The 14,560-nt window shown below is 43.3% G+C and overlaps 1 protein-coding gene across 1 annotated transcript in view; it reads left to right on the top strand.

The window, feature by feature from the left end:
• FIG4 (FIG4 phosphoinositide 5-phosphatase) overlaps positions 1 to 12,923 on the top strand; it is an 88,639-nt gene extending 75,716 nt beyond the window's left edge. The window contains exon 23 of the mRNA XM_008157915.3: positions 12,108 to 12,923. Within this exon, the coding sequence (XP_008156137.1) occupies positions 12,108 to 12,285 (178 nt within the window). The 3' untranslated portion in view covers positions 12,286 to 12,923. The remainder of the gene's footprint in view (positions 1 to 12,107) is intronic.
• Positions 12,924 to 14,560: the final 1,637 nt, after the last annotated feature.

Raw genomic sequence — 14,560 nt, forward strand, 5'->3', positions numbered from 1 at the left:
ATCAATTAGATTTTTCGTATACATCTTTCTTCCCAAAGCCTGCCTATAATGGCTTTAGAGATAACGAATATATAACCTGACTTGTGTAGAGAGGGGCTGGATGCTGTTCTCAGAATATCCTATTACCATGCATTAGCACCTGTCAGGACCATGAACTCCGAGAACTGGGAAATGCCTAGAGATCTTTGGATTCAGCCCTCTGATTTTTCTAGGAAAATAAAGCCTGGAATAGGTCAGCAGCTCCATCAGAGTTATAAAACCTTTTCATGATAAAGCTAGGACTAAAATTCATTTCTTTGAGTCTTAAACACTAAGTCCAATAACATGCGATCCCTGAGCCAGGCAGCTGGGATTTCCCCAACCCATACTGCTATTGGGTGCAGCTAAAACGGGGGGGAGCCTCCCACAGGGGCAGGGATAGTAACAAACAGTGACAGCTAGAAGATTGTCACCAAAGGAAGAAAAAAGGGGAGAGATAAGCATAAAGCAGTGAGTTTGAAAGTATGGTCTGCAAACTCCTGGGGGTTTTGAGACCCTTTCAGTGGGCGATCATTATCTTCACTGCTACACACTTATTAGGAGAGAGAGAAAGAGAGGAAGGAAGAGAGAGAGAGAGAGAGAGAGAGAGAGAGGAGGGAGGCTAGCCACTTACACTTAAGTCTTTGATGAAGCAGCAAAAATTAAGTATCAACTCTCGAATGCATGTCTTTTTAGTATTCATTGTGACAAAACAGGAAACATACATAAAATGCTCTCATTGACTATCAAAATATGATGGTTGTCTCAAGGAAAAGACTTGTAAGATTGTCGAAGTTGTGAGCTGGACTCGCTGCTTTTTTCGTGGAACACCAATTGAAGTAATGGTGACAGACAAGCTGTGGCTCTTCAGACTCAGGTATTTGGCAGACACTTTCTTAAAAAATGAACAAAATAAGCCTTTTATTGTAAGAAAACCAATTGAGTTTTTGTCAAAAATGATAAGCCAAAATCAAAATTTTATAAAACTTGTATCCACCATCACGAACACTACTTGAAGGTTTTTCTGATGTGATTGGTGGCAATCTTAATAAGTATGATTTTTAAAATCCTATATTAAAAAGCCTAATATGCTAAGTGTCCAGTCGTCCGGTCAGCTGTTCAACCAATCAAAGCATAATATGCTAATGATATGCTAAGGCCACTCAACCGCTTGCTATGACGTGCACTGACCACCAGGGGGCAGATGCTCCGACCAGTAGGTTAGCTTGCTGTTGGGGTCTGGCCAATTGGGACTGAGCGAGATGGGCTGGAGCCCTCCCACAGCCCCTCCCTGGCTGGCCAACCTCCCGAGTCCCTCCCTGGCCCCCATTGTGCACCCCCCAGTGGGGTCACTCGGCCTTGCCTGCACCCTCTCGCAATCTAGGACCCCTCAACGGATGTTGGAGAGCCAGTTTGTTGGCTTACGGTACATAATGAATACAGGCAGGAAGAGCACAGAAGTGATTGTGGCCTCTTTTTTATATTTTTATTTTTTATATACATATATTTTTATTTATTTCAGAGAGAAGAGAAAGAGAGAGATGAGACAGAATCATTGATCGGCTGCCTCCTGCATGCCCCACACTGGGGATCGAGCCCACAACCCTGGCATGTGCCCTGACCGAGAATTGAACTGTGACCTCCTGGTTCATGGGTTGATGCTCAACCATCTGATCCACACCAGTTGGGCATCATGGGCTCTTTTCATTGCATCCTATCAGGTGATACACAATTTCAATTCATCCCATTATTAATGGTCTTTATTTCAGTCCCTTGATTAAAATGATATCTCCTGGGCTTTTCCACTGTACAGTTTCTCTTTTATTTTTCTTTTAATTTGTGAATATTTTATGGTAGTTAATTTGAAACTATGTAAATATCCCTTCATCGATCTTCCAATTTATTTATTTATTTATTTACTTATTTATTTATATTTCTCATTGTGAGATCTTGATCTCCTGTGTTATTCAGTAGGGGATAATTTGTTGCTATCATTATTTATTTTGATGTTCAAATTGTCCCAAATTTCATAGAATGCCTTAAACTTTGCTCCTGTGTTCTTAGGATGTGTCCTCATCATTTTTTGAGCACATCCTTGATTTCTGGCACAAGCTGTTCTAACTTCATCATGTCCTTTACTTGCTCTAACTCTGAAATCAGTCATTTTTCTAAGGATCTCTGGTTTCTTTTAGTGGAAAATGGTAATAAAGCCAAGATCTGGGCATTTGGTGTGCCTATTGCATTGGGGTGTTGCTGCTCCCAGGACCATTCATAGAACATACACACATTTACATATACATATATATGTAAGTATATGCAGATCTGTATATGTAAATGTGTACACACATATATGTATATATCATATATATATATAATACTAAAGGCCCGGTGCATGAGATTCGTGCACTTGGGATGGGGGAGTGTCCCTCAGCCCGGCCTGCATCCTCTCGCAGTCCGGGAGTCATCAGTCAGACATCTTTAGCGCTGCCATGGAGGCAGGAGAGGCTCCCACCACTGCTGCTGTGCTCGCCAGCCAACAGCCCAGCTTGTGGCTGAGTGGCGCTCCCCCTGTGGGAGCGCACTGACCACCAGGGGGCAGCTCCTGCATTGAGCATCTGTCCCCTGGTGGTCAGTGCGCATCATAGCAACCCATCGTTCTGCTGTTCGGTTGATTTGCATATTACCATGTTATTATATAGGAGGATATTTAAATCCCTAAGTTCATATTGACACCTCTAATTATAGGTATCCAGCATTTTTTCTATCTTTTTCCCTTTCCATATTAGTGCTTTCTTCTCCAGTGAGAGATTGAGCTCCTGTTACCCATATTATGTTTATTTTATTTGATTCATTTCTCCGTACGTACCCAGTCTCCCATCACCACTGCATCCACCCTTGCCCAAATGTGGATGCCCTCCATTCAGGCTTTGACTCCATTGCAAGACACCCACCCTCATGAGTGCCTGATTCATCCCCGTGGGCTGCAGACCACTTCCCCATATGGATACCCACACCTGCCTCTTCTTGCTCAGGCTCCAACATACCTCTTCAGGCCACCCTTACACACGGAGCCCTCCAACCCCTCAGCCTTTAACTTCCTACCTGGATCTGTCCTCTGTTGGGGCACCCTCCTCATTCTTTGTCCTTTGAAAACAGCTGTTATGCCTGTGATGTGCAACCTGTCCTTATTGGCAGAAAAGACCCAGGATGTGTAGGATAACCAGTCCCTGTGGCCAGTGGCTGCCGGATACTGTTGGTCACTTCCCCGGTCTTTGTCATCAAAACACAGAACAGAGGAAAACTGCATTTCATTTTATGACTAGAAAGATAATATGCTCTGCAGATAGAAGGAAACCATACAGTTTATAAATTGCACTCTAAATTGACAACATTCTACCTGTTTCAAGTCCAAAAGTCACTCTGCTTTATTTCCCTAAACCAACACTAATTTTAGAAACGCAAAAAACATTTTCGTTCTCAAAGAGAATATAAAACCACTGTCATTCTATTGTACCTGGACCAATAAAAATATAAACGACTGTGGCCAAGACATTAAACATTAAAGTGCTACCATTGCCATTCATATACGTGCTGTGGTAGACTGTCCCTTCAGCTGCTGGAAGTAGCCCCTTCCCACGAGAAACTGGGAGCCTGGCTGCCTGCTCCTGGGTAAAGCAAGAGAGAGCTGGATGCGCTTTGCTCTTTGGCTGGCTATGGTGATCAGAATTCAGTTGTGGAAATAAATAATCCACTCTAGGTAGTTTATTATACAGAAAGTGATTTATTATAGGGTTTTAGGTGGTTTTCAGAATCACAGGAGGGCCAAAGAAACCGACTGTAGACCAACTTCCTGGAACAACTCCCAAAACCATATGGCGAACTGTTGGAGTGGCTGCTGCATCTGCCCTGATCAGGAAGCTATCACCGTGGCTGCTGGCTGCAACACCAGCCACCTCAGCCATAACCACGAAGCTACCACTGCAGTGGCCAACTCAGGACCTGGCCACTTTTGCCACAGTCTGCAAAATGGACACTGTACATCTTGCTTCTCTACATATGACTCAGTTCCAAATCTCAGCCTTCTGTAGTACAAGTGGTGGGTAGAATGTAAATCCCGTTTTGAATCTGAATTGCAGGGAACAGAATTATTTTTTGCTTTAGAGCCTTTGCATGCTAGAAGGGGAGTTCAAGTGGCTATTAAGAAATCTAACCTGTTCAATGCAATCCCCATTAAAATACCTGTGGTATATTTCACAGACCTAGAACAAACTCTCCAAAAATTCATATGGAATAAAAAAAGACCCCAAATAGCCACAGCAATCTTGAGAAAGATGAACAAAGTTGGAGGGAGAACAATACCAAATATCAAGCTATATTACCAAGCCAAGGTTCTCAAAACTGCCTGGTACTGGCAAAAGAACAGACATATAGACCAATGGAACTGAACAGAGAACCCAGAAATCGACCCAAGCCATTATGCTCAATTAATATTTGACACAGGAGGCAAGAGCATACAATGGAGTCAAGACAGTCTCTTCAATAAATGGTTTTGGGAAAATTGGACAGATACATGCAAAAAAATGAAACTAGACCACCAACTTACATCATACACAAAAATAAACTCAAAATGGATAAAGAACTTAAATGTAAGATGGGAAACCTTAAAAATCCTACAAGACTACATAGGCAGCAAAATTGCAGACATATGTCGTAGCGATATCTTTACAAATACAGATTCTAGGGCGAGAGAGACTAAGGAGAAAATAAACAAATGGGACTACATCAAAATAAAAAGCTTCTGCACAGCAAAAGAAACCATCAACAAAACAAGAAAGCCTACTGAATGGGAGAATATATTTGCCAATGTTATATTCAATAAGGGCCCAATCTCCAAAATTTATAGGGAACTCATACATCTTAGCAAAAAGAAGATAAACAATCCAATAGCAAATGGGCAAAGGACTTAAATTGACACTTTTTGAAAGTGGACATACAGAAGGCCAAGAGACATATGAAAACACTAGAGGCCCAGTGCGGGAAATTTGTGTACTCGGTGGGGAGGTCCCTCAGCCCGGCCTGTGCCCTCTCACAGTCCGGGAGCCTTCAGGGGATGTCTGACTGACAGCTTAGACCCACTCCTTACTCAGTCCCCATTGGCCAGACCCCAGCAGCAAACTAACCTACCAGTTGGAGTGTCTGCCCCCTGGTGGTCAGTGCACATCATAGCAAGCGGTTGAGCAGCCTTAGCATATCATTAGCATATTATGCTTTGATTGGTTGAATGGATGACCGGACGACTGGAGATTTAGCATATTAGGCTTTTATTATATAGGATGCTCAAAGTCACTGATCATCTGAGAGATGCAAATCAAAACCCATCAGAATGGCTATCGTCAACAAATCAACAAATAACAAGTGCTGGCGAGGATGTGGAGAAAAAGGAACCCTAGTGCACTGCTGGTGGGAATGCACACTGGTGCAGCCACTGTGGAGAGCAGTGTGGAGTTTCCTCAAAAAACTAAAAATGGAATTTCCATTTGACCCAGTAATCCTACTTCTAGGAATATCTAGAAATATATCCCAAGAAATCAGAAACACCAGTCAGAAAGGACATATGCACCGCTATGTTCATAGCAGCACAATTTAGAATAGCTAAGATTTGGAAACAGTGTAAGTGTCCATCAGCAGATGAGTGGATTAAAAATAGTGGTACATCTACACAGTGGACTACTATGCTGCTGCAAGAAAGAAGGAACTTTTACCATTTGCAACAGCATGGATGGACCTGGAGAGCATTATGCTAAGCGAAATAAGCCCGTCAGAGAAAGATAAATATCACATGATCTCACTCATATGTGGAATATAATGAACAATGTAAACTGATGAACAAAAACAGATCCAGAGACAGAGAAGCATAGAACAGACCGTCAACCTTCGGAGGGAAGGCAGGGGAGGCGGGTGGGTAAGAGATCAACCAAAGGAATTGTATGCATGCATATAAGGATAACCAATGGACACAGACACTAGGAGGGTGATGCTATGTGCTGGGGGTGGGAGTGGGCGGGAAGAGGTTAATTGGGGGGGGGGCCGCGGGGAGACATATGTAATACTATATGAAATACTTTAAACAGTAAAGAATAAAAAAAAATTGAAATATAATCTGTTATCTGTCACAGTCTGCTTCTCTAGCTATCCAATTACCCATGCATATGTTCTTGCTATAAGTAGAACCCCCTGTCCCCTCCCACTAAGATATTGCATCCCACTCAAAGTCCAGGATCTCTGGGGTTAATGCAGCTGCTTTACCAGGCCCAGATGAGGGCTTCTAATCTAGTGACCTATAAACAAAAAGATTGCCTGTCTGCTCCCAACATACAATGGCAAAGGGAAAGAAAAACCCTCATTCCAAAAAGGGAGAGAATGGGAAACATACAACTGCCATTGCTATTAGCAGCAATGAAATTCCATTAGGCAAGAATGATGAAAGCTCTGTACTTGGATAGTGGGCTAAGGTCCTTGGTATACTAGCCATCTCCCATTAGCTGAGGTAACAGTATAGCTGATAGGCAGTCATGTTTTAATGTCCCTAAGGCTAGTTGTACTTCTGCTGCCCTACAAGCTTAACCAGATGCAGATGAGCTACATAATTAAGGGTTCTACCACCTTCTTCCCACTTCCTCCTCTGACAAGCTTGTAGCAGCCTCTAAGCACATTAGCTTGATTTTTTTTTTTAACATGAAAAAGCAACTATCTCACCTTGGTAGAATAGATTCATGACTAGACTTCAGTATATGAGTAACTTGTGAAGATATAAGCATCTTAACAAGGGGACTCAAAAGAAGCAAAAATAAACTGTTAGAATGGCATCCACTAACTAAGGGCTCAAGGGCCTGAGAAATATTAAAGGCTAGAAAGAGAGGGAACCATTTCATGGCAATGTGTACCATAGACCCCTCTGCCCGTTTGATGATAAGGGTTATTATTTCCTAATGGAAATTACAAAACTGGCAGAAAGACAAATAGACTCATGATCAAGGGCTCGTACTAGTCAAGCATTTGAAGAGGTTTTGTTCCACTGAGCCCACAGCATCTGATAGACATGAGCATGCCCTGATTATAGTTTTCTCCTAGAAAGTAATGAGAGAAATGACCTACTGATGACCGTCATCTGCAAATAAAGGAGTTGGCTGAGGTCTTTTGTAAGGTCTTCTTCAGCTATGATATTCTTTCGATTCTGTGACTCGGTCATGACCAACAAAGAATGATTTGGTGAGGTGAAAACAGCCATGTTAGGAGAAAACTTGGAGTTTGTGGTAGTAACAGAAGGGACCACTAGAAGGGAAATATATTGTATTTATAGAACCATTGCTCAATTTTCTGGAAATGCCACATGGGATTTGATGCATGCCAAAATGCTAATGATAGGAAAAGCACAAGATTTTAGCATATGGAAAAGTATCACATACCGTGTATAAAATTATTGAAATTATACAAATATTATCTAGTTCTTCTGTTACCAACTGCAAATCATTATGACATTACTAAATTCAGAAGACATTTCAATCTAACCAATTAAATATTTTCTCGTGAAATCAATATGTGTTTACTGGGTATAAGTCAGAAAAAAAAACACGTTACTTCAACAGGAATTGAACTTTAAAAGGGACTCAACTATTAGTTCTGCATCCAAGTGTGAAATATGGTTGTTATCAGGCATGGTCAGATTTTAACCAAGTGAGTAATAGCACATTTAAGAAAGAGCATGAAAGGGCACCAATAAGATTTTCTTTAAAAACATGTGGTGTGTCTAATGGATTTCTGTCTGAAGTGCTGCCCTGCTGCGAACGGGGACTGCAGTTAAGGCTGAGTGCCATCCAGCCTCGCTGATGAGCGCACCCAGCAGTGTGGGGGAAGCAGCCCACAAATGAGCTGGCACATACATTATCTAAACAAGACCGTCACATTCCCTGAGGGGAAATGCAGAGCTCTCCTCAAAGGTGGACCTAGGTGTTGTAGGTAAAAAGAAGTGAGCCTGCACATTTTCACATCACTTAGTGTTTAAATGCTGTTGGTTTTTTCTTTTCCATACAGAAACAGATGCCATGTAAGCTAATAAAAAGACAATTCCATGTAGTATTGGGAATGCTAGTGCATTTACTTCCATCTCTGCCCAGTGCCTTCAGAGACAAAATGCCAACCAGCAGGCCCTGTGAGGGTCTTGGATGTTTTGTATTTCTTCCCCACCTTGGATATGTGTAAGCCCACAAGGAAATACTTAGCAAATGTGTGGTGAATCTAATATTGCGGTTTCTCTTTACAGTTGTTATGTTTACAAATGTTAAATGATGCTTTCTCAGTGGAGTTAGTGGTAGTACATCATTCAAAAAGAAAGCCCTGGCTTTAAAATATTCAGTTTTGCCCTGGCCGGTTTGGCTCAGTGGATAGAATGTTGGCCTGCGAACCGAAAGGTCCCGTGTTCAATTCTGGTCAAGGGCACATGCCCGGGTTGTGGGCTTGATCTCCGGTGGGGGACTTGCAGGAGGCAGCCAATCAATGATTCTCTCTCATCATTGATGTTTCTCTCTCTCTCTCCCTCTTCCTTCCTCTCTGAAATCAATAAAAAATATATTAAAAAAATATTCAGTTTTGCTCATTGTCCACAAAAAGATTTCTTTTGTGGCATTTTAGATAATTTTGGTCTCCTTAGACCAAAGATCCTTAAACTGTACCAAGTGTCAGAATTACCTGGAGAACTTGCTACACCTTTACTGCTCCCCACCCCCAGGGTTTCCGATTCAGTGGGTCTGGAGTGAGCCTGAGAACCTGCGTTTCTAACAACATTATAGGTGATGCTGCTGGTCTGGGGACCACACTTGGAAAACCGCTGCCTTAAGGCTGAGGAACACGCCCGGCTGGTGTGGCTCAGTGGTTGAGTGTTAACCCATGCACCAGGAGGTCACCGTTTGATTCCTGGTCAGGGCACATGCCCTGGTTGTGGGCTCGATCCCCAGTAGGGGGCATGTAGGAGGCAGCTGATCTATGTTTCTCTCTTAAGGATGTTTCTATCTCTCTCCCTCTCCTGTCCTCTCTCTGGGGAAAAAAAAAAAAAAGACTGAGGAACTCATTCTCATTATAGATATGCCTTAAGCTTCTTTCTGGCCCAAATCCATTAATAAACATTTTAACATTATAGTTTTGTTATTTAATATAGACTTTGAATCTAGAAGAATAAAAAGGATGGTGGGGGGGGAGTTGATACATTTGCTGACTCCCTACACTGTTGAAACCTTGGTGAGGTAGTGTTGGAGCCCTGAAACACACTCCCCTTCCCCCCACCCTGCCCCCGTGCCCTCACCCCACACCACCAGCCCTCAGTCTGGTGCTATTTAAGGCCCATGTTCGGTATTTCGTATTTAGGGTGTTTGTAATGGTTTGACATCGCCGCAGTGAAGCAGTTTCCTGGGAACTAGGGTGAGGACTCCTGGTTGGTTTACTGAAAGCCCAGGCACTGGGGGGAAGGGGCTGGGCTGTGGCCCTGCTGGCCGTACGTGGTCAGACAGTCGCTGGGCTCCGGGCTGTTACCCCCGCAGCCTGCCTGCCTGTGTCTTCAGCGGAGGCCTTTGGTGACCTGGCATTTTCCCTCCTCGGCTCCATTAAGGTTTAGTTCGCAGACCGTGTCTTGCTCCATTCGTTGGACGTCTAGTGTGATTTCACCCAGAGAGGTCTTCACTGATGCACAGAGGGTTCCTGGCAAAGGCCTGGCTTCAAAGACAGGACAGAAACCATTCGTCCTATGTAAAAATTCACGTTAAATGTCCCATCTGTAAGGTGGAGACTATAATCCCAGTGCTTCCTGCTTCCAGGCTGGGTGCGAAAATCAAAGTAATACATGTGAGAGGGAGGAGACAGACAGGTGGAGAGGGTGTGGTTCAGGGGGCGTTGCTATGGCTGGGGCTCTGATGACGATCTCTCAAAAGGCTAGTGGAGCCTCCTTTTTAAAGGTCAGGTTAAAATGATTTGACTCTGAATATAATCAATCGTTGAAGGATTCTAGCATCTCACTTTGAATTATGTAAATAACGATAGAGTTGCTGTGTTTTTGTGAGGAAAACTGCGAAGAGTTCATATATTGCTCATCCTAATTATTCACCATTACAATGTGTCAGCCACAGAAATTACAATAACGGTGACTTTTGTTATTTTGAAGAAGAGCAGTAGTGCCAGGCTGGTGTACAGACTGAGGTTCAGAATCTCAGGACTCTTCCACCTTAGCCATTGATTTTTTTTTTAACAGTGAGTAAGCCATTTTATCCTTTGGTTTTTGTTTAATTAAATGAGGATCCAGTCTAAGATTACGTGACATTACCAAGAGTGCTTTGGAAAAAGGGAGTATTTCATAAACTGTAAATCAAGTTTGAGTTTCAGTATGTGACCAAGGTGCAGACAGTTGAGGTTAGCTCCAGGGACCCCAGCCCAGCAGAACAGGCTCTGCGGGACTTGGCCTTTGTGTCACCTTGGTGCCCCGATGCGGGGAGCTGCCCTCCCGCTGGAGGCCCGGCCTGGGCTGAGTGGTCCAGGGCGTTGCAGTTGCACTCCCAGCGCCTCGCAGTGTCGTTTTAGATTACATCCTCCCCCCAAGGTGGCCTCTCCTTAACCTTCCACCCACACTCTGCACACACTCACTCCGCATCCCACCTGACTTGGTTGACTCATCCCCTGAGGACCTGCCTCCAGTTAAGAATGTAATAACTAGGGCGTGCCCAACCTTCTGTGAGCGGAGGGTGTGTCAGGCTCCAGGCTGCATTATGACAAGGCCTTTCTGGAGACAGCGCCTTCCCCAAGGGTGGTTGCCAATTTCATGCACTACAGCAGGCTAGGTCCGTGGTCGGCAAACTGCGGCTCGCGAGCCACATGCGGCTCTTTGGCCCCTTGAGTGTGGCTCTTCCACAAAATACCACGGCCTGGGCGAGTCTATTTTGAAGAAGTGGCATTAGAAGAAGTTTAAGTTTAAAAAATTGGGCTCTCCAAAGAAATTTCAGTCGTTGTACTGTTGATATTTGGCTCTGTTGACTAATGAGTTTGCCGACCACTGGCTAGGTGGGTGGGGATGGAGGAGTGTTTTTGAATAGAGATTCTTGGGTGCTTTTCAAATCACCTCAGAAAGGAAGGAAGCTGCCTATGACAGATCCACAATCCCTCATCCTAAAGCCTGAGGCCAGATGTGTTTCAGAATTCAGAATTTGGGGGATGCTCGCATACCAAGCGGGTACATAGGCCTTATAATAATATCCCCAGTGTGATCCGAGGCCTTGTCTGATCATCAAACACCGTAACAGCCCCATGAAGAAGTGGGATGAGTGTTGTCCGTTCAGGTTAGGATGTGCCTCCAAATGAGTTTCAACTGGGTCACGTTCTACCAGCAAAGTAACATTAGGTCTTTAAAGCTTTTAGGATTTCAGAACTGCAGATAAGGAACTATGCACCTATAGTTATTAACAATGGCTCACATTTTCCGAGCACTTATTGTGTGCCGGGCACTGTGCTAATTGAGCACTTCACACACATAAACTCATTTATTCCTCTTATCAGCCTGTGAGATAGGAATTACTAGTATCTTCTACTTCACAGATTGCTACTAAATCTTCCTTTAAAAAACTATTGATACCTGTTAGAACTAATAAAAGAATTCAATAAAGTTGCAGAATACAAAATCAATATACACCTACAAAAAAATGATTGAGTGCCTACTATGTGGCCAAGGAGCAAATAGTCCCTACATCCCCCACCTGAAGTTTCTCCAGTCATGTGAGGGGGAGACGGGTGCAGAGACATGGGTGTGCTGTGGGAACAGAGGCGGGTGCCTGCCCAGCCTGTGCTTCAGGGAAGGCTCCCTGGGCAGGTGCTGGCCCAGCTCTGTCCTCTAGGCAGAGGAGGAGGCCAGCCCAGAGGGACAGAGGTCACTATAGCCCCTCGTTACTGCTAAGTCCGCATGTTCAAGGTCAGCAGCTCTCAGATGCATTGAGACCCCCGCTCCCTGTGGTCCTTCCTTTATTTTCTTTAATGTAGCCCTCTTCTCTTCTCTGCTGTAGAACACCCATCTCAGCTTTCTCACAAGATAATATCTATGAAGTTCAGCCGCCAAGAGTAGACAGAAAATCTACTGAGATCTTCCAGGCCCACATCCAGGCCAGCCAAGGTATCATGCAGCCCCTCGGGAAAGAAGACTCCTTCGTGTACCGGGAGTACATCCGAAACCGCTACCTGTGAGGAGAGAGAGGGCCTCATGGCCCTAGGGGCCAACCCAGTCAGTTTGCTTATGTTGTCATCTGCTTTGTCTCATTTTAAAAGGGTGATTTCCTGGCAGTCCTTTATATCTAAAGGGTTTTCCTTTTTTTGAAACTGGTGAATTATAAATTATAGGTTATAAGGAAATGACTGACTGTTTTTGCTGTCATTGTCTTTGCTTTATTTTAAAAATACATTGCTTAGAAATGCGGTCAATACAGTATCACATCATCGCATTAAGAAATTAATTTAATAGGTACTTATTGAGCACCTGCTGTGTGCCAGGCACTGCAGTAGAGTCTGGGAGTAACCACATTGAAAAAAAAAAGAGAGACCAATAAATTCCTGCAAAATGAAGTCAGATTATTTTTCTTTGTAGTTAACATATTTTTAAAATTTATTCTGATAGTTTTTATGTTAACTTTGTGTTTTGATAAAAAATGTATTACTTTGAAGCCCTTAAATATTTATGAATAAAGATGTCAGCAAAGTGCTCTCGAATGAGCCAAATATTAGTCATTGTAAATCTGGGAAAAAGTAAACAGGAGGTCTTTGAACTATTCCTACAAAACTTTCTATAGATATGAAATTATGTAAAATTAAACATTAAAAATCAGTTACCTGCATAACTTTTATAGTGTGTCATTGTGTTACATGATTTGACAATGGGTGTCCCAGTCGGGGCTGACTCATCACGTGCACATACAGTCTGTTCTCTGTTCAGTCCAACATCACGTGGACAATGTTCAGCATTTTCCAGCAGTTTAACCAAATGGTTTGATCTCATTATGTCTGTGCTTTTTTCCCCCCAAGTTGTCTCAGTTCTCCCTCCTCATAAATAAAATAGAGAAGAAAACCAAGCATCTAATGCGAGAAGGAAACTGATCATCCGAAGTGTCCTTGAGGTATCTGCAAACCTGCGATTCCGGGGTTCTGTGGAAGATTCTGCATTGCAGATAAAAGTTAAGCCCTAAGAATAGACATATTTGGTTGATGCCATCATAAAACCAGGATGAAAAAAATGCCAAAATAATAGGCAAGAGGAATTTGGTGTTGTCTGCTCAGAATAAAACTGCTTAGAGTGGCCAGAGAAGGCGAAACTGGCCCAATGTCTGTCCCAAACATGCTTTTCTTGAAGTCACGTTTTGCTCATTTAAGATACATTCACGTTTTAAAACGTATTCTCTTTTTCGAGTTTGCCCCCTGGCATTTTTTATTTGTTTTCTCAATCTCTCCTGCCTCACAAACAATAGAGCTAACTGATGGTTGGTACGGTTAAATGGATCCTTTATTGAAGGAAAAATTATCTATTTTACTTCCTTATTAAGACTGAATTTGCTCCCTTTGGAAGAGGCAATAGATTATTTTGGAAATGGCATGTGTACTGATGAGCTCCTAGCATAGTCAGGCTCCTCTGTCCGCACATGAGCAGCTTCCTTCCATAGACACTTGAGACCCCTTGTCATTTTCAGAAGCTGGAGGACCATTTACTAATAAAGAACAGTCAGCTATCATTTAACTCTACTACCCCCACACAAAATACTTGTATGGGTTCATTTCTTTGGTACATTCATCTGAGCGGACTCTGATGTAATTGCCATCCAATTGGTAAATAAGAACTGTAGTCTGAAACTCATCCTCAGTCATTGAAGAAGACTTTTTCATAAAGAAAATCACAAAACTAAACCACCTGCATTAGCTTATAAAGAAAGAGGACTGGGAAGTAGGATTTGCTAAGCTAGACAGCAGCTAGGATGCTGATGAAAAGCAAGAGAAACCTGGCCTGGATGATGGGGGGAGGGTCACAAGCACTATGGCCTCCGGGTTAGTTGTAGAAACAAGGGAAGTGCCTCCGTCTGCATTTTTTTTCCTGCTAAGAAGCAAATTATCCCAGCGCTGCCCTACCATCGTTTTTTCCTTTAAAAAATGGGAATTGTAATTTCAATACAAAGTTTTCTTTTCCCTTGTCCCCTCCCTCCCCCAACCCCCGCCACACAATGATTGTACTTTAGAGGTGGTTGGGCTGGTGATAGAATTTACCATCCGGTCCCAAGGTGGCAGAATAGCTAAGACAGGTGCATTCCAAAGATCCTGCACTTGGGGAGCAGTGGCCTCCTGGTGCCACCTGGGGCTACACCAGCTGGATTCTCAGTGATTTCCTGTGGGGAGGGGAGGGAGTGCATGCTCACGTGTGTGGGAGGGGATCTCTGATTATGTTAGAAGACATTTCTGGAAGTGTTTTGGGGAAAGAAGAAGG

The sequence above is a fragment of the Eptesicus fuscus genome, chromosome 10, assembly GCF_027574615.1.
Source record: "Eptesicus fuscus isolate TK198812 chromosome 10, DD_ASM_mEF_20220401, whole genome shotgun sequence".
Classification (NCBI taxonomy): Eukaryota; Metazoa; Chordata; class Mammalia; order Chiroptera; family Vespertilionidae; genus Eptesicus; species Eptesicus fuscus.